At 37.9% G+C, this 16,667-nt stretch overlaps 3 protein-coding genes and 1 long non-coding RNA gene across 5 annotated transcripts; 3 read left to right on the top strand and 1 right to left on the bottom strand.

Moving 5' to 3' along the window:
- Nucleotides 1-121: 121 nt before the first annotated feature.
- LOC122396107 (40S ribosomal protein SA) lies at nt 122-2,462 on the top strand. Its single transcript, XM_043394234.1, has 6 exons — nt 122-233; nt 756-917; nt 992-1,197; nt 1,506-1,793; nt 2,000-2,227; nt 2,306-2,462. The coding sequence occupies exons 2-6, from the start codon at nt 785-787 to the stop codon at nt 2,381-2,383; spliced, it is 933 nt and encodes a 310-aa protein (XP_043250169.1). The 5' UTR covers nt 122-233; nt 756-784; the 3' UTR covers nt 2,384-2,462.
- Nucleotides 2,463-2,681: 219 nt separating this feature from the next.
- LOC122396096 lies at nt 2,682-6,787 on the bottom strand. Its single transcript, XR_006259012.1, has 3 exons — nt 6,647-6,787; nt 3,999-4,005; nt 2,682-2,717 (listed from the first exon to the last, which is right to left on the bottom strand). It is a non-coding gene; the product is annotated as an uncharacterized LOC122396096 (long non-coding RNA).
- Nucleotides 6,788-7,268: 481 nt separating this feature from the next.
- On the top strand, nt 7,269-10,076 carry LOC122396095 (bleomycin hydrolase). Of its 2 annotated transcripts, none has more exons than XM_043394219.1 (4): nt 7,269-7,602; nt 8,050-8,366; nt 8,443-9,270; nt 9,340-10,076. In XM_043394219.1, exons 1-4 carry the CDS (start codon nt 7,587-7,589, stop codon nt 9,553-9,555), a joined length of 1,377 nt encoding a protein of 458 aa, XP_043250154.1. In that variant the 5' UTR covers nt 7,269-7,586; the 3' UTR covers nt 9,556-10,076. The 2 variants fall into 2 exon arrangements, with proteins under 2 accessions (XP_043250154.1, XP_043250155.1); XM_043394220.1 differs by lacking the exon at nt 7,269-7,602 and adding an exon at nt 7,707-7,863.
- A 785-nt stretch (nt 10,077-10,861) lies between these two features.
- LOC122396448 (dnaJ homolog subfamily C member 16) lies at nt 10,862-16,265 on the top strand. Its single transcript, XM_043394855.1, has 12 exons — nt 10,862-11,302; nt 11,589-11,655; nt 11,726-11,919; nt 12,000-12,280; nt 12,368-12,558; nt 12,625-12,959; nt 13,035-13,338; nt 13,417-13,565; nt 13,634-13,858; nt 13,927-14,140; nt 14,220-14,327; nt 14,452-16,265. Exons 1-12 carry the CDS (start codon nt 11,049-11,051, stop codon nt 14,575-14,577), a joined length of 2,448 nt encoding a protein of 815 aa, XP_043250790.1. The 5' UTR covers nt 10,862-11,048; the 3' UTR covers nt 14,578-16,265.
- Nucleotides 16,266-16,667: the final 402 nt, after the last annotated feature.

Raw genomic sequence — 16,667 nt, 5'->3', positions numbered from 1 at the left:
TTCGACACACTTCCGCTATATATGTATATAATTTTCTATTTTCTCATTAATTTAAATTGTACTTCTTTATAGCAAATATTTCGAGATCTTTGGTTTCGGTTTTGCAATATCGAAGGTTTATATTACAAAATAAATATTAGTTTCATTCACGTTTTGTCAAGCAACATTATGTGTAACGCGTATGCACGCATAACTTCCTTTCCGCTTGGAAGTCTCCTAGTGGCATTGATAACGTAAGCTTCTTGTAATATTTTCCTTTATTTACAATCTGTATTTATCGGTTTGGTAAAATATTTGTTGATCAAAGAATGCAGACTATTCTGGGCTTGAAAATGATATGAAAATTTATATGAATAGTTAGCAGTTGCAATAGATTAGTATTAATCAAGTTGGTCGACGCACGTGGCATTCTTTTAACAATATTTTACTTGTAGTAACGTTGATTCAATATCACGATTAATATTTTAAAAGTTACTCATTTAAAGGATTGTATATTTTACTATTTATCTCACAAATTTTGCTTTTTTTTAAGTGGACTATTTATTTCAGGTTATAAAGAGAGGTTACATGACCAGTAATAATTGGATTTCAATACGTTTCAAATACAATTCGAAATTTAAAAAAAACCGTTGAAAGTCTCGATAATCTTGGAAATTTCCAAAATTTTTTATCCTTCTGTAAATTCTCGAATCGATTCAAAACGTATTAAATTAATGTTGTTTGATACAATATTTTATATTAATATGTATGTTTAGGTTATTCGTAAGTCAACCACAACGTTAAAATGTCAGGAGGTCTAGATGTATTGACCCTCAAAGAGGATGATGTTACCAAAATGTTAGCTGCGTTTACGCATTTGGGTGCAGAGAATATTAATTTCCAAATGGAACAATACGTGTACAAGAAGAAAAATGATGGTAAGAGTTAGCTGTAATCAAACGTTTTTTACATTTACTGACATGTATATATTCTTTTTTCTTTCTTAATTTAGGTGTTAGCATTATTAATCTGCGTCACACGTGGGAGAAACTGTTACTAGCAGCTCGTGCCATTGTCGCTATCGAACATCCCAGCGAAGTTTTTGTCATCAGTTGCCGTCAGACTGGCCAGAGAGCTGTTTTAAAATTTGCACAGCATACCGGTGCCACGCCCATTGCCGGTCGTTTCACACCCGGTGCCTTTACCAATCAAATTCAGGTTGTAGTCGCTATAATAAAAGTTACAGTAGTGTCCGCTTAACTGTTACTTCTCAAAATTCAATGGAGATAAGGAAAGAGGATAAGTGCACCTGAAAAAATATATACAATTGGTGGGAATAACCGCGGACACTTAAGTGGGCACTACTGTATATACACGTGACCCTCCTTTTATATGATGAACAACTATTTTCCATAATTTATATTTGTTGGTTTATTTTGGCTTAATCTTTTCTGATTTAAACAATGCAATGAACATTCTCGCGCATTGTAAAGTTACTGTACATTAATTTTGGTAATTACTTTCAGTCTGCTTTCCGTGAACCACGTCTATTGATCGTTACCGATCCATCCACCGATCACCAGCCTATCACCGAGGCCAGCTACGTGAACATTCCAGTTATTGCTTTTTGTAACACGGACTCGCCTCTTCGCTTCGTCGATATCGCCATTCCCTGCAACACAAAGAGTCTCCATTGCGTTGGACTCATGTGGTGGTTACTGGCGAGGGAGGTACTTCGACTGAGAGGTTCTATCGCCCGTGAAAGTAAATGGGACGTTGTCGTTGACTTGTTCTTCTACAGAGATCCAGAAGAGGTTCGTGCTATCGATATAAATTCGATCAGATTCGTTCTGTCCTTATTTTTTTTTCACATGATGAGAAAAGTTAGTATCCAGAAAAATGTTTGTTGACTATGTTTAATTATGGCTTAATCTTTTCTGAAGTTGTCCCCAGAAAAGTATTTAAATTTATTTCACCCGTTCCAAATAATAATGCGATTTTTTTTCTCTCGTTCTCGTAGGCTGAGAAAGAAGAACAAGCGGCCAAGGAAATCGCGCCAGTCAAAGAGTTCACAGGACCGGTCGAGGTTCCGATCGCTGCAGAACCTGGTTGGGCCAATGACGTTGAGACAACAGGTGCGATTACCACTGAAAATTGGGCGGACGACGTTGCAACGCCAACTGCAGCCGCTGTTCCAGCTGCTACTGCTGCCCCAGCTTTCCAGGCAAGCGGCGATTGGGCCGCTCAGGTAAACACGAATTCTGTAACTGGTTATTAACAAACTAACTAGCGCTAAAAACGATTAACTTTATTTCATTCCGCATAGCCATCGGAGGAATGGACTACAACTGCTCCAGCCACTACCAACCAGAGCTGGGGAGGTGCTACGACAGAAAATTGGTAATTTTATCTTCTTCGAGGATTTCATACACTGACACACTTTGTGTAATGAAACTAATAAAGTGATTGAAAATTTTTACTAATCCTTATTTTTTTCTTTCAAATCAAGCGTCCCTTCAAAAATAATTATGTGATAATAAATGTGATACTTGCAGGAGTATGCACAGAGTTTTAGGTATCCGTAAATTTCAATGAAATGCATTCACTACTGTAGGAGTTAAGGAATAACTTTTCGAATATTCTTTACCAAAATACGCGTTGTTTCCATTTCGAAACATTAGGATCCTTCGATCTGTTACGAGAATCAAAACTAATCTAGCGAAGAAGTTCTATGTTTGCTATAACCAGAAGTGCCAGAAAAGCATCGACGGTGCCCTACGCACACATGCCAGATCACGCGTACGTGTGCTCGTGGAGTTTCGGCAAGTCGACAAAGGCAAACTGACACATGCCCTCTTTCTCGATTCTCCGAAGCTGCCCGAAGTAATTTCGGACCATCTCGTGGGAGTCGAGAGAGGAAGGCTCACATTTGTCTTCTCGTTCTTGAACAACTGACATTCGACCTCACGTCAACGGCATACGATTCCAAGTCTCGAATGCCCAGGAATTTTATACTTTACTATAACCCTTTTTACCTGAAGTATAAGGTAATAAGTACCATGTATAAGGTACGACTACATGTACTTTTGAATTTTCCTACAGTCCTCCGCCGGCCTCTACTGACTGCTGCTGACCATTCCTCATACTTCTGACAACATATATCGATTACTACGTATTACTGCTTGCTCCTGCTGGTCTCTACATTCCTCTACATGCCCCTGCTGGCCTCTACTGGCCTCTGCCTCCCTCCGCTCGCCTTTGCTGACCGCTGTTGACCACTCCTGATACTTCCGACAACGTATAACAATTACTACGAGTTACTGCTTGGTCCTGCTGGTCTCTACATGCCTCTACATGCCTCTACATCCCTCTGCTGGCCTCTGCTGGCCACTGCTGACCACTCCTGACCACTCCTGATACTTCCGACAACGTATAACGATTACTATGTGTTACTGCTTGCTCCTGCTGGTCTCTACATGCCTCTACATCCCACTGCTGGCCTCTGCTGGCCTCTGCTGGCCTCTGCTGGCCTCTGCTGGCCTCTGCCTCCCTCCGCTCGCCTTTGCTGACCGCTGTTGACCACTTCTGATACTTCCGACAACGTATAACAATTACTACGAGTTACTGCTTGGTCCTGCTGGTCTCTACATGCCTCTACATGCCTCTACATACCTCTACATGCCTCTACATGCCTCTACATCCCTCTGCTGACCGCTGCTGACCACTCCTGATACTTCCGACAACGTATAACGATTACTACGTGTTACTGCTTGCCCCTGCTGGTCTCTACATGCCTCTACATCCCTCTGCTGGTCCCTGCTGGTGTCTGCTGACCGCTGCTGACCACTCCTGATACTTCCGAGAACGTATAACAATTGCTACGTGTTACTGCTTGCTCCTGCTGGTCTCTACATGCCTCTACATGCCTCTACATGCCTCTACATCCCTCTGTTGGCTTCTGCTGGCCTCTGCTGGCCTCTGCTGGCCTCTGCTGGTCCCTGCTGGTCCCTGCTGACCACTGCTGACCTTTATTGACAACTTCTGCCATGATATACATGTATTAAAACATTATAATGTAAATCTATGACAATAAATGATATAATTTCAAAGAATTCTATGTGTTCTCATCATTTTTACCTTTCTTTTCCTCTCGAAATCATTCCCATAGTTATAAGATACCTGCCACCTCTTCCCATATCATGTCCTCCTGATAACAAAGTCTAAAACGAAAAATTTCTAAGTTCCTCGAAAAGTTTTGAGGGGTCCCGTTTAAATTTTTGAAAGTCCTGAAACAATTGGAAAGTCCTGAAACAACGAACAATTCCTGGCAGCTGGAAAGTCCTGAAACAGCTGAGAAAGCCTGAAACAGCTAGGAAAGCCTGAAACAGCGAAAAAGCCCTGAAACAACGAACAATTCCTGGCAGCTGGAAAGACCTGAAACAGCTGAGAAAGCCTGAAACAGCTAGGAAAGCCTGAAACAGCGAAAAATCCCTGAAACAACGAACAATTCCTGGCAGCTGGAAAGACCTGAAACAGCTGAGAAAGCCTGAAACGGCTAGGAAAGCCTGAAACAGCGAAAAAGTCCTGAAACAACGAACAATTCCTGGCAGCTGGGAAAGCCTGAAACAACGAAAAAGTCCTGGAATTTCTTGGAAACGCCGAAAATTCTTGGAAACCGTGAATTTTTAGCATAGTTCTGAGTTTTGAGGACATCCGAGGTGTTTCCGGACTTCCTAGTGGGTTCAGGGAAACCAAGGAGTTTCAGGGAGTCTTATAACTAAGGTAATGATTTGGAGAGGTAAAGTAAGGTAAAAAATGATGAGAAGACATAGAATTCTTTGTAATTATATCATTTATTGCCATAGATTTACATTATACAAAGTTTCAATACATATACATCATGTTAGAAGTTGATAACAAGGGTCAGCAGTGGTCAGCAGGGGTCAGGGGGGTCAGGGGGGTCAGCAGTGGTCAGCAGTGGTCGGCAGGGGCGAGCAGAGGGATGTAGAGGCATGTAGAGACCAGCAGGAGCAAGCAGTAACACGTAGTAATTGTTATACGTTGTCGGAAGTATCAGGAGTGGTCAGCAGCGGTCAGCAGAGGCCAGCAGGGACCAGCAGAGGACAGCAGAGGCCAGCAGAGGGATGTAGAGGCTTGTAGAGGCTTGTAGAGACCAGCAGGAGCAAGCAGTAACACGTAGTAACCGTTATACGTTGGCGGAAGTATCAGGAGTGGTCAGCAGCGGTCAGCAGGGGCTAGCAGGGGCCAGCAGAGGCCAGCAGAGGGATGTAGAGGCTTGTAGAGGCTTGTAGAGGCATGTAGAGACATGTAGAGACCAGCAGGAGCAAGCAGTAACACCTAGTAATCGTTATACGTTGTCGGAAGTAACAGGAGTGGTCAGCAACGGCCAGTGGAGGCCAGCGGAGGCAGACAGAAGTCATTAGTAATCGTTGTGCGTTGTCAGAAATATAAGCGGTGGTCAGGAGAGGCCAGCAGAGACTGGGAGAGGCTAGCAGTAGTCAGTCGTAAACGTTATACGTTGATAGAAGTAACAGGAGTGGTCAGCAGCGGTCGGTAGAGGCCAGCGGAGGTTGGCAGAAGTCAGTAGTAATCGTTGTACGTTAACAGAAATATAAGCCGTGGTCAGCAGAGGCCAGCAAAAGCCCGTAGAGGCCGGGAGACGTTGGCAGTAGCCCTTAGTAATCGTTATACGTTGTCAGAAATACCAGGAAAGGTCAGCAGCGGTCGGCAGAGGCCAGCGGAGGACTGTAGGAAAATTCAAAAGTACATGTAGTCGTACCTTATACTTCGGGTAAAAAGGGGTATAACTAGGTAAAACAGTTTTATGACATTACCTGCTAAGTTAAGTTAGCCACCATTAAAGGCACGTCGAGATCAGCAATGGTCAGCAGAGGTCAACGGGGGTTGGCAGAAGTCAGTCGTAATTGTTATAAGTTGTCAGAAATATAAGCGGAGGTCAGGAGAGGCCAGCAGAGGCTGGGAGAGGCTGACAGTAATCAGTAGTAATCGTTATACGTTATCGAAAGTAACGGGAGTGGTCAGCAGTGGTCAGCAGGGGGCAGCAGAGGCAGGCAGAAGTCCGCACATGCTGGCAGAGGTTAGCAGAGACCAGCAGAAGCCAGCAGAGACTGCGAGAGGCTGGCAGTAGTCAGTAGTAATGGTTATACGTTGCCAGATATATTAGAAGTGACATCTGAAATGATATACGTATGTACGCTCATACATAGGAATAATAAAAGAAAAGTTCTTTTTGTTCAATAATTCAAATATGATCAGGGGGTCTTAAAACGTGTATTTCCGTATCAAAATGTCACCTAATTTCTTTTTCATTATAGTACTTTGCTTATGTACGTTTACATAGGTTGGAAAGTAAAAAATACCTGGCCAGTCGAGACTTGGAATCGTATGCCGTTGACGTGAGGTTGAATTTCAGTCGTTCAAGAGCGAGAAGACTAATGTGAGCCTTTCTCTCTCGACTCCCACGAGACGGTCCGAACTTACTTCGGGCAGCTTCGGAGAATCGAGAAAGAGGGCATGCGTCAGTTTGCCTTTGTCGACTTTCCGAAACTCCACGAGCTCACGTACGCGTATCTGGCATGTGTGCGTGTGCACCCGGCGGTGCTTTTCTGGCATCTCTGGCTATAACCTATGCAAGGCGGATTGCAGCCAATTTGCTAATATTATTTAGTTTTTAATTAATAATTGCATCACCCGGCTGAGAGTGATACGATTATTAATTAAACGCTAGATAATATTACCCAGGTCTCACCACGTGGAGGTTGCTGCAAATGGAGACCCACCCTAACCAAATCCCAACCATCCTCCATTAATACAGATTTGTACAAAGAAAAACAAATTTGATCCTGACCTAACCTGCTGTTATTCGACCGTATCATTCGATATCATTACACCGACCATCGACTTCAATTTTAACGTGTATTTACAGAATGATGATAAAGTAATCCCGTATAATATTAAATTTTACGAGGCATCTCGAGAGTAACCGATAGGGTTATACAGGGCAAACTAATAATTGTCTCTGATAGTTCGTGTAGATACTTTCTTTGAAAGTGAAAACTGAGTTTAAGACCCTTAGTCTTTTCTCTTTCGCTTGCTATTCCCCTGTATCCACTTAACACTACTTCCGTTCGAAGTGTGGTTATGTTACACGAATGTTTACGCGGTTGCCAAGGAGACCCTACTATCTGAAAACCCCGACACGGGTGACGTCACGATCTATCCGACAGTATTCCAAATTCTAACATAGGTCGAACTCCCTTTTTTTCTTACATCGTGCATGATAAAAAAAAGGCTCGCTGTTCGTCGAACGAACGTAACCTAATTCGAATTTTGATTGGTTTGCAACGTAACTTTTGAACCGAACCGTAATCCGAACATTTGAAATGTTAAAATACGTTAATGCTTGAAAACTAATGTTGGACGTAGACAGGATTGTTAATCTTGTCCTATCAGTCGAACAGATCCATAAATTACAAACGTACGTTCACGCGATCCTGATTCGTATGATATACAATCGGTGAAAATCCTTAAATTGCTTACAGTCGAGTCAGACAAATCCACCAGTTATGACGGATGATCGCTGTGAGTTGTGCTTATACTTACGTTTATGTTTTTTAGTTTTCATGTCTCTCAACGTAATATTCCCGCAATGTTATAAATTTGTTTACAGAAATGTTTACAATACGTTTAGTGAAAGTTTAATGTTATTAAAATTTTCATTCAGGCATTCTCGGTTGTTACTGGTTTAGTGTCGATACTTGTTATTAACGTGATGTTTATTTAAAAAAAAAAAAATTGCAATACTAGTCTATGACATCTAACTATGGGGAACAAACAATCGTGGTAACTCGATTAAAAAAAAGAATATTATTTCTTTTAAATCTTGAATCTCTAAAAATAAAAATTTCGTAAACTAAATTAAACTAATTGTCGATTGTAAAAATTTGAAAATAAATCAATCTACTCATAGTTGGATATTATGTTCTTGTTTAGATTAAATTATAAAGATTGTATTTCTTTTCCTTCTAGCGTCGGGTGCTTTAACAGCAGAGGTCTTAAATGAATTACGTACAACATTTTACGAAACTAGCCGCTTCACCTTGGCACAAAATGTATGTACGAGGACCAATCCCATAGAGGCTTGTATCTCACGAAAAGTATTGGAAGAGTCTCAACATGTCTTCACCCACAAGATCGAAACGGAAGGAAAGCCAATAACGAATCAAAAGAATTCCGGGCGGTGTTGGATATTTTCAATTTTAAACGTTATAAGAACTGCCTTTATGAAGCAATACAATTTGGACGAATTTGAATTTAGCGAAGCTTATCTATTTTTCTGGGACAAGGTTAATATATATTGTCGATATTTTATGTATAAAGCTTAACCATTTTATGTAGATTGATATGTTGATTGTTTTGTAGGTTGAACGGTGCAACTATTTTTTACATAATATTGTAAAAAGCGCGGAACGGAAGGAACCGGTGGATGGTCGCTTGGTATCGTTTCTGTTACACGACCCGGTTTGCGACGGCGGACAATGGGACATGATCGTTAATCTTATAAATAAATATGGTCTTGTCCCGAAAGTCTGCTTTCCAGAATCGTACAGTTGCGAATCCAGTTCCCGTATGAACGGTATCCTGCAAAGTAAACTAAGGGAATACTCTAAAGATTTAAGAGATTTGGTAGCAGAGTCAGCGTCCGATTATAGATTAGAATCTGAGATCAGGGACCAGATGAATATAATTTATCGAATTATTGGAATCTGTTTGGGCATACCTTCGGAGACTATCACGTGGGAATATTACGATAAATCAAAGAATTACAATTGCGTTGGTCCAATCACACCGGTGGAATTTTACGAGAAACACGTGAAACCATATTATAATGTAAATGATAAAGTATGCTTGGTAACAGATCCGAGACGATCCAATCCGTTTGATAAACTTTACACGATAGATTGTTTAGGGAATGTAGTAGGTGGAAAACTCACGTTGTACAATAATCAACCAGCCGCGATATTAATGGATTTATGCGCGGAGAGTATAAAACAAAACGAGCCCGTGTGGTTTGGATGCGACGTGAGCAAAAGATTAGTAGGCAAACAAGGTATAGAGGACATGAACGCCTACGATTTTGGTCTGATGTTTGGAACGGATGTACATGTTAATCTTTCGAAAGGAGATAGATTACTTTACGGAGATTCTATGATGGTCCACGCGATGGTATTCACGGCTGTTTCGATCGATGTAAGCTGACAAGTTCTACGAAAGAATCTCGGTGCTCGAGATGTATTGAAATCCCTTTTTATTTTTCAGAAGGATGGCAACATTAAAAAATTCCGGGTGGAAAATTCTTGGGGAGAAGATCATGGACAGAAAGGATATCAATTGTTGACCGCTGAATGGTTCTCTGAATTCGTGTTCGAGGCAGTTATCGATAAAAAATTAGTACCTGCGGATATTTTGTCTGTATTTAAACAAGAACCCATTATTTTGCCCGCGTGGGACCCGATGGGTACTCTTGCTCACTGATAGTAGCCGGAACCCTTTAATGTTTAAAGATGAAGATTTTTAATGAGTAATGTATGCATAAAACACTCAGGATTGAACATAAAATAATAAAATTTTAAGCATTCTGGTATAATAAAGTACAACAAATTAAATATTTTATATAACGATCCTGTCGCGATTCGTGTACGTATATTACGTTTCAAAAGTAACGAACACTTTTTTGATAAATCGACATTCATCTTGGGTGCAACAATTTCGAGTTACAAAACCACCGAACTGCGTATTTAAATTTGGAAAAAAATAATATTTTTCGTTTTTCATTTGTCCAACGTCTCCGTTCATTAATTCCTTTTTCTTTTTTTTACTGATCCAGTCACTAGAATCCAGTGCATGCGTATCGAATGAGTTTTCAAAGTTAATTTTTTATACATACGCATAAATATATGTGGAGTAAATTAAACATAGAATTGAATTTAACTTCTTCACGTTACTGGCAGACGTGAAAAGTTGGCGACCGTCATTTTTTGTAATCTAAATTATACGTGCAACAGGAAGCTTGCTACTGTTTACTCTAGTGACTTTTTTTTATCATTAATTGTCTATTAAATTGTAATAAGAAATATATATTGTGTTCTTAATATCAAATATGCGTGTATTGATTCATTTTCCTACCAACAACTCTATGCAAATATGTATATTGTTTATTTTAGTTTTTCAAACCGCAACCGGATATTAAAACAGTCGAAATATCTTCAAATCGAACTTGTATTTGGAGAACTTCTCATATTTATCAATTTCACGAAAATATTTATTCGAGACGTATATTTACTAATCGTAAATTTTGCTCTGAATTAGACAAAGTTCGGATATTTTAGAAAAACGATTCGTTTGGATTAAATATCTTCTACTTTCGAAGTAACATCGATGCATGTTTAACGTCGAATATCAAACTTATCGTTTGGTCTATTGGATAACTGTCGTGCAACGATTTAATAAATAAAACGAAATTATAAATATATAAATATTTAATAAAATAAAAAAACAGGTTAGCTTTTGCTCCTTGGAAATTTATATTCGCATTTTGTACGAGAACCGTTTCGAATTGGAAATAATTTCTATTCGTTCGTTTCGTTTCTATAAGGATGTCGTAAAATAGTATTTAAATTACGCTTTATGAGAAAAGAAAAGGCTTGCCCGAAGAATAAATTCGAAAAAGGTATGAAGAAATGTTGTCTATTTTAGCGCCCTCTTATAATCGATTTTACCCTTCTACTAGAGCATTCTAGGATTTAATGTTCACTGTATATATCTGATTTGACAACATGGTTATCCAGAAACATCACTATAAAACTGCAATGACAAAGCTTTCGGCGTAAAAATAAACCAAAATATTCGTGCTGAACATGTTTATAAAACGTTCGAAGGAGAAAAAGGGATAGTTTTAGTCGATGCTGACTCGACGTTAAAGTATAATTCCATAAATATACATGCACGTTTAAACTGCGTCACAAATAATGTTATCGATTAATTTTTTAAGAACCTCCGAGTCAGTAAGCAAACGATCGAATAGCGTTAACAAAAGTGTGGATAATATAGAATTATTAATGAGGTTCTCATTTTTTATTGTGATTTTTATCATAACAACGCATTTACTGTCGTCGGCCAGCGGAATCGAGATATTGGGAAACCCGTATAAAATACTAGGTGTCCACAAACGTGCGACCTTACAAGAAATTCGAAAGGCATATAAAAATCTTGTCAAAGAATGGTATGTATCGAACATGTCGTTACAATGTATTTTATACCAGGGAAGCGAATTATTTTGGTCTAAATTTTCTCTGCAACGCGATCAAATTATATCATTATTATTGTTAATAACGATATAATAACGAAGCGTTACAAACTGTTTTCTTATTCTTTTTTTTTTAAACCAGATAACGCAGGCATTCTGATCCTTTCGTTGGCAACAAGATTTTTTAGATCGTATAGTCGCAGAGTCGAGGCAAAAAATATAAAATTAATCTCTATATTTCTAATTTGTGTTGTTTCTTTAGGCATCCTGATAAAACCGATCATCCCGGCGCGGAAAATAAATTTGTAGAAATTACCAAAGCATACGAGGTACGATCTTGTCAAGAAATGTAAAACGTAAATTACAATTTGTTTGTACAGTTACAGTTTACTTGCGTAGATATTAACCGACCCGGAGAGAAGGCAAAAATTTGATAATCATGGCATCACGGAGGAAAGTATTCCTAGGCAACGAAGGGATAGCAGTCGCTTTAACGTCCTCGATCCATTGGAAGAATTGTTCGGCGGAAACTTCAAGTTTCATTACCAAACTCGAGATATTTCTCTCTTCTATAAGATGAGCATCACTTATAGGTTTTGTATAGTTTGCGTAAAAAGAAATCTGTCCTGTTATAACTAGATATTTTAAACGTAAATATATTCTCGTTTTGCAGATCGTTTGAAAATGTAATAATACCAAAAACTTATCGCACGCCTTATTTAATATTGTTTTATTCGGACTGGTGTTTTGCGTGTTTGCAAGTAGAACCAACGTGGCGACGCTTGGTCGACGAATTAGAGCCGTTGGGTCTCGGTTTAGCAACCGCGCACGCTGAAAAAGAAACTGCTTTGGCAAGAAGACTGGGTATTCATTCTCTACCATGTCTTGTCGTTAGCATAGATGGTCGTACTAGTGTCTATAAGGAGTCTCTTTTCAGTATTCAAAAAATCGTTGGTGCGTATCTGTATTCGGTATACTAATTACAAATACGAAACTCTCGTCCCATAACATAACGAATCTAGATGGTCCCTTATTTTTCAGACTTTTTGCGAAGCAAGTTTCCATACAAATTGATACCTAATATAAATAAAAATAACGTAGACAATTTTCTCTCAGGATGGATAGATAATCGAATTCGAGCTTTAATATTTGATAGGAAAGAATCTATACGATTACGTTATTTATTTATTGCGTTTTATTATAGAGATCGTGTTGCATTTGGTTTTGTCCAGGTAACGCTTCTAATATTATTGGGATCATCTCATCTCTCTCGATAACTTGCAATTTCTTCTCCGTAGACTGAGAAACCGGAAACGGAATCTATCGTAACAAAGTATAAAATCTCCGTGGACTTGGACACGTTGTTATTGTTTAACGAAAATTCTGAGAAACCTATGGCGTCCGTTAGCATGAAAGATATATCCAGCGATACGATGCACAATGTTATTTCGAATAATAAATTCCTTGCTCTGCCAAGACTTTCGAACCAGGCAATGTTGGATTCCGTTTGCCCGCCCGAATGGCTAAGACCTCAGAAACGGTTATGCGCGGTGTTGATATCGCAACAAAACAATCCTCTCCATGACTTGGCCAGACATAAATTTAGACAAGCAGCTTTGGAGTCTTCTTACGGGTAACATCGGTTTAGAAATTTATTCGATACGTTTTCAATATCGTACAAACATTTTGACGAAAGTTTCGTTTCTAGCACCGAACGAGTCAGGTATACGTATGTATTCAAAGACACACAACCGGAATTTGTGTCAGCGTTGTCAACGGGAGAGGGCAGCCCCTTGGAACCTTTGTTACATATTGTTATCATTTGGAGAAGGGATGCAAATCATCTGAAATACGAATGGTTACCTACTGGTTGGATCGAGGCTGCCCAGGACGAAGGTCAGTGGAACGAAACGCGTCACAACTTGGAACAAACTATACAAAGATTATTGCGAGCTTCGGAAGCTTTGCCATACGCTGCGGTTGTAGGAGAGTTAGCGGACGAACATGCACAGGTACATACGTGTATTCCGTATCTCACGGACAATCGAGCGAAATAAAATATTTAATTTTTGAATTTTCCGCTTGGCCAGGGTACTGTAGACAAACTTATTGGCAAGGCATTGTTAGCTGTAGATTATATATCGGATAGTCTTACTAAAGAGCAAATTTTACCCTTAGTATCGGTAATTGCTACTTTAATGTTAATTGGTGCTGCAGGATATGGAATGTCGTATCTGGTGTAAGTAAAAGTTTTAAACCTACTTTTCTACGCGCGATAGATTTCCTAAAATGACCGTTTCATTGTAGAAAATTAGAGGAAGCAAGTGTTCAAGCCGAACGTGCTCAATGCAAGGATAATGGTAAATCGTTGTCGTCGCAGCCACAATTACGATTACACGAACTACGCGCAGAGAATTACAACGGCTTGGTACGACTATTAAAACCAGGCTGTAGAACCATTATATTATTAGTTGATGCTCAAAGTAGACTAAAATTATTACCGGCTTTCCATAAAGCTGTGTGGCCTTATAGGTGGGTCGTAATTTTCTTTCTTTCCTTTTTTTCTTATTGTTTCAAACGAATAATTAATCTCGTTGCAGGAAAAATAAGACCCTTATGTTTGGACTCATGTCTCTCGAGAGAGGGCTAGATTGGTATAAGAAACTATTATCCCTCACCCTGTCGGAACAAAAAGAATTAAATATAAATGCCAAAAATTGTGTTGGCACTGTACTGTCTTTAAACGGACACCGCAAATATTTTTGTATGTATCACGCCAAACATCCAGAATGTAGTAAAGGCAAAGGTTCTAAGGTGTGTGTACCCAAAGTATTTATTCGCATTATTTATCGCGCGGATATTATTATTTTTAACGAACCTTTTTCGCGTACAGCGAATGGAACGAATGACGAAGCAGCTAACTCGAAGAGCGGACGATGCAGAAGTAGGTGCATTTATTGGTTTCGACAGTTCAAACGAATCTGATCTTTCCGAAGACGAGGTATGACGAATTTCCGTAACGTAACATTTATTTAAGGCGTCGCAAATAATACGACAATTTATCCAATTGATTTTTAAATCACGAGGATTTTGAACAGAGCTACAGAAAATGACTCCTTTTACAGAGCGGGCACAATATTTTGTATCAGGATAATCTTTTAGACGGTTTACCGATGTGGTTGGATAGATTATTTGAAGGTTTAACGCATCGTTATTATGTAAATTATTGGCCCGAGTTCACTGCCAAATAATTGAAAACCGTTTACGCATTACGATAATGTGTATACATTTTGCAATAGAGAAATGGATCCAACTAGTCAACATATATTATTTAGAAATCCTACAATTTAAGAGATACATCTTTTACCTTTTGTTGCAAAGTCAAGACATATTCATTGTATATGAGGCATTATTTATAAATTCACTCGCGATCTTTTGCATACATAGATTTATAGATGTTCCATGAATTTACAATCGAAGATTTCGTATAAACGTAATCGTAGCCGATGAACTTCTTCTAGATTTAAACATTGTATTATTTTCCTTCGTTTCTATGCGTAATGATAATCTTCGGAATTTTCAAATATTACCTTAAATAATTCTAGTCAATGCCATTAAAGACATAACAGTATTTATATTCAGGGCCGGCTTTTCGGGAAAGAGACATTTTTCAAATTGATCTAAACACGATTATCGTACCCGTTTCATCCAGGTTAAAAAATAGACTGAATTTAGAAATAAAGATCCAAGAGAAGAACTAGAATCCTAATCAAATGTACTTCGAGCCAAGATGGCGTATCATTTAACTTTGCTCGATGATTCGTTCAACGAGAGGGGCCGGGCTTTCTAATTTAAAAACAAGGAAAGTCAATTTTTATAAAGACTGTGCCTATGCATGATGTAATCCGTGTTTATTCTATTACATTGCTTTAAATTCGAAAACTCGGGTTTCGTTTGCAATTTCTACCGGAAGTTATAAAAGGGGGCACCTAAATTGGAAGTTGTTTCGAAGCGCTAATAAATTTAGCGCCGGCTCTGTTTATATTACATGTTTAAATATTAGCCACTGTGTATTTATATAATGTCAAATATTCCCTTTATTTTCATTTCTTTTGATATAATCTATGGTATATTATTACTTTTATAGCATTGTGTAACAAGAATCTTATCTTTCCATTACATACGAAGTTTGATAAGAACTGTACCCGACTGTACATCGTAAACTTTTCTTTTTTTATATGATTTAAAATATCTTTTAGAAATACTCCTTTCTATACAGTAGAATATTCGAACAAAATTTTTAGCCAATTACCTGATTTCACTACTATTACCACTTCTGATCGACTTATGTTCTAACGCTTTTTTCCCTTTATTGCAATTTTGTCAGTCGTGAAATTCTTTTTAATAGGAAATTTACAAAAAGATTAGCATAGTCAACGTAGCATTTTGTTATCAAACTTGGGTGTATATTACGTTAAAATTTAAGACCACATTTTTAACTCCCGTTGATAGATATTTATATCGTCTTACACATTTTTTTAACATTGCATTTTCATTCATCTTGGAGACCGGCAACAAACGTATTTGTACATCTATCGATTCGTTAACGCGTTCTAAACGAGAATTCATAATTAACAATAATAAAAAAATAATAATAATAATAAAAAAAAATAATAATAATAATATTGCTTTATACAGCTCGTACGCAGATTAAAAGTAATAAATACTTTATAGTTGATCGGAAGAGAATAATTAATATTCTCATATAGAACAATACTTTAATACGTATTAAATAATCTAAAAACCAGTTCCATTTTCTGCTATATTTAAGTAATGTATATCTTTAGATTATATTTTGTACAATTACAATGATCTATTTCAATATCAAGTCATCGCGTGAATAATATCGCTTACATAATTCAGTTAAGAAGTTAAGAGGAAACAGACAGTCTATATAATATTTGTTAATAAGTAATATATTGTCTTTTTGTATTTTAATATAAATTGAATTATACTTAAATATATATTAAACTATAAATGAGTAAATATATGTTTCATTTCTCATATAATCTCTCTGTTTTCTTATAAAATTGTCTCTAGAGCAGAAAACAAGCAATCTGTGAAAAAAATCATTTGTTGTTTCTTTTAAATTATTTCAACCCTTGTTTTTTTGATAAAGAAATTTGAATAAATCACGATTTATAATTTATACAAAATTTTGATTGTATCGATCGTAAATTAATGTCACAATTAATTTTCATTGGACAATTGAAAACTAATCAAAATTGAAGACAATCAGAGAGATCTTTCTTGTGGACAGTTTCACAGAAAAGTTATATAG

Source organism: Colletes gigas, unplaced genomic scaffold (assembly GCF_013123115.1).
Source record: "Colletes gigas isolate AHSC1104 unplaced genomic scaffold, ASM1312311v1 Colletes_gigas_Sc00007, whole genome shotgun sequence".
NCBI classification, from domain to species: domain Eukaryota; kingdom Metazoa; phylum Arthropoda; class Insecta; order Hymenoptera; family Colletidae; genus Colletes; species Colletes gigas.
The sequence above is the reverse complement of the archived record's forward strand: the minus strand, read 5'-3'. Positions and strand labels throughout refer to the sequence as shown.

Coding starts and splice junctions, on each gene's coding strand:
- LOC122396107 (XM_043394234.1), top strand. CDS start 785: ATGTCAGGAGGTCTAGATGTATTGACCCTCAAAGAGGATGATGTTACC. Junction 918..991: donor GTACAAGAAGAAAAATGATG/GTAAGAGTTAGC, acceptor TTCTTAATTTAG/GTGTTAGCATTATTAATCTG. Junction 2,228..2,305: donor GCGGCGATTGGGCCGCTCAG/GTAAACACGAAT, acceptor CATTCCGCATAG/CCATCGGAGGAATGGACTAC.
- LOC122396095 (XM_043394219.1), top strand. Junction 8,367..8,442: donor ATCTATTTTTCTGGGACAAG/GTTAATATATAT, acceptor ATTGTTTTGTAG/GTTGAACGGTGCAACTATTT. Junction 9,271..9,339: donor TCACGGCTGTTTCGATCGAT/GTAAGCTGACAA, acceptor TTTATTTTTCAG/AAGGATGGCAACATTAAAAA.
- LOC122396448 (XM_043394855.1), top strand. CDS start 11,049: ATGTTATCGATTAATTTTTTAAGAACCTCCGAGTCAGTAAGCAAACGA. Junction 11,303..11,588: donor AAAAATCTTGTCAAAGAATG/GTATGTATCGAA, acceptor TTGTTTCTTTAG/GCATCCTGATAAAACCGATC. Junction 14,328..14,451: donor CTGATCTTTCCGAAGACGAG/GTATGACGAATT, acceptor CTCCTTTTACAG/AGCGGGCACAATATTTTGTA.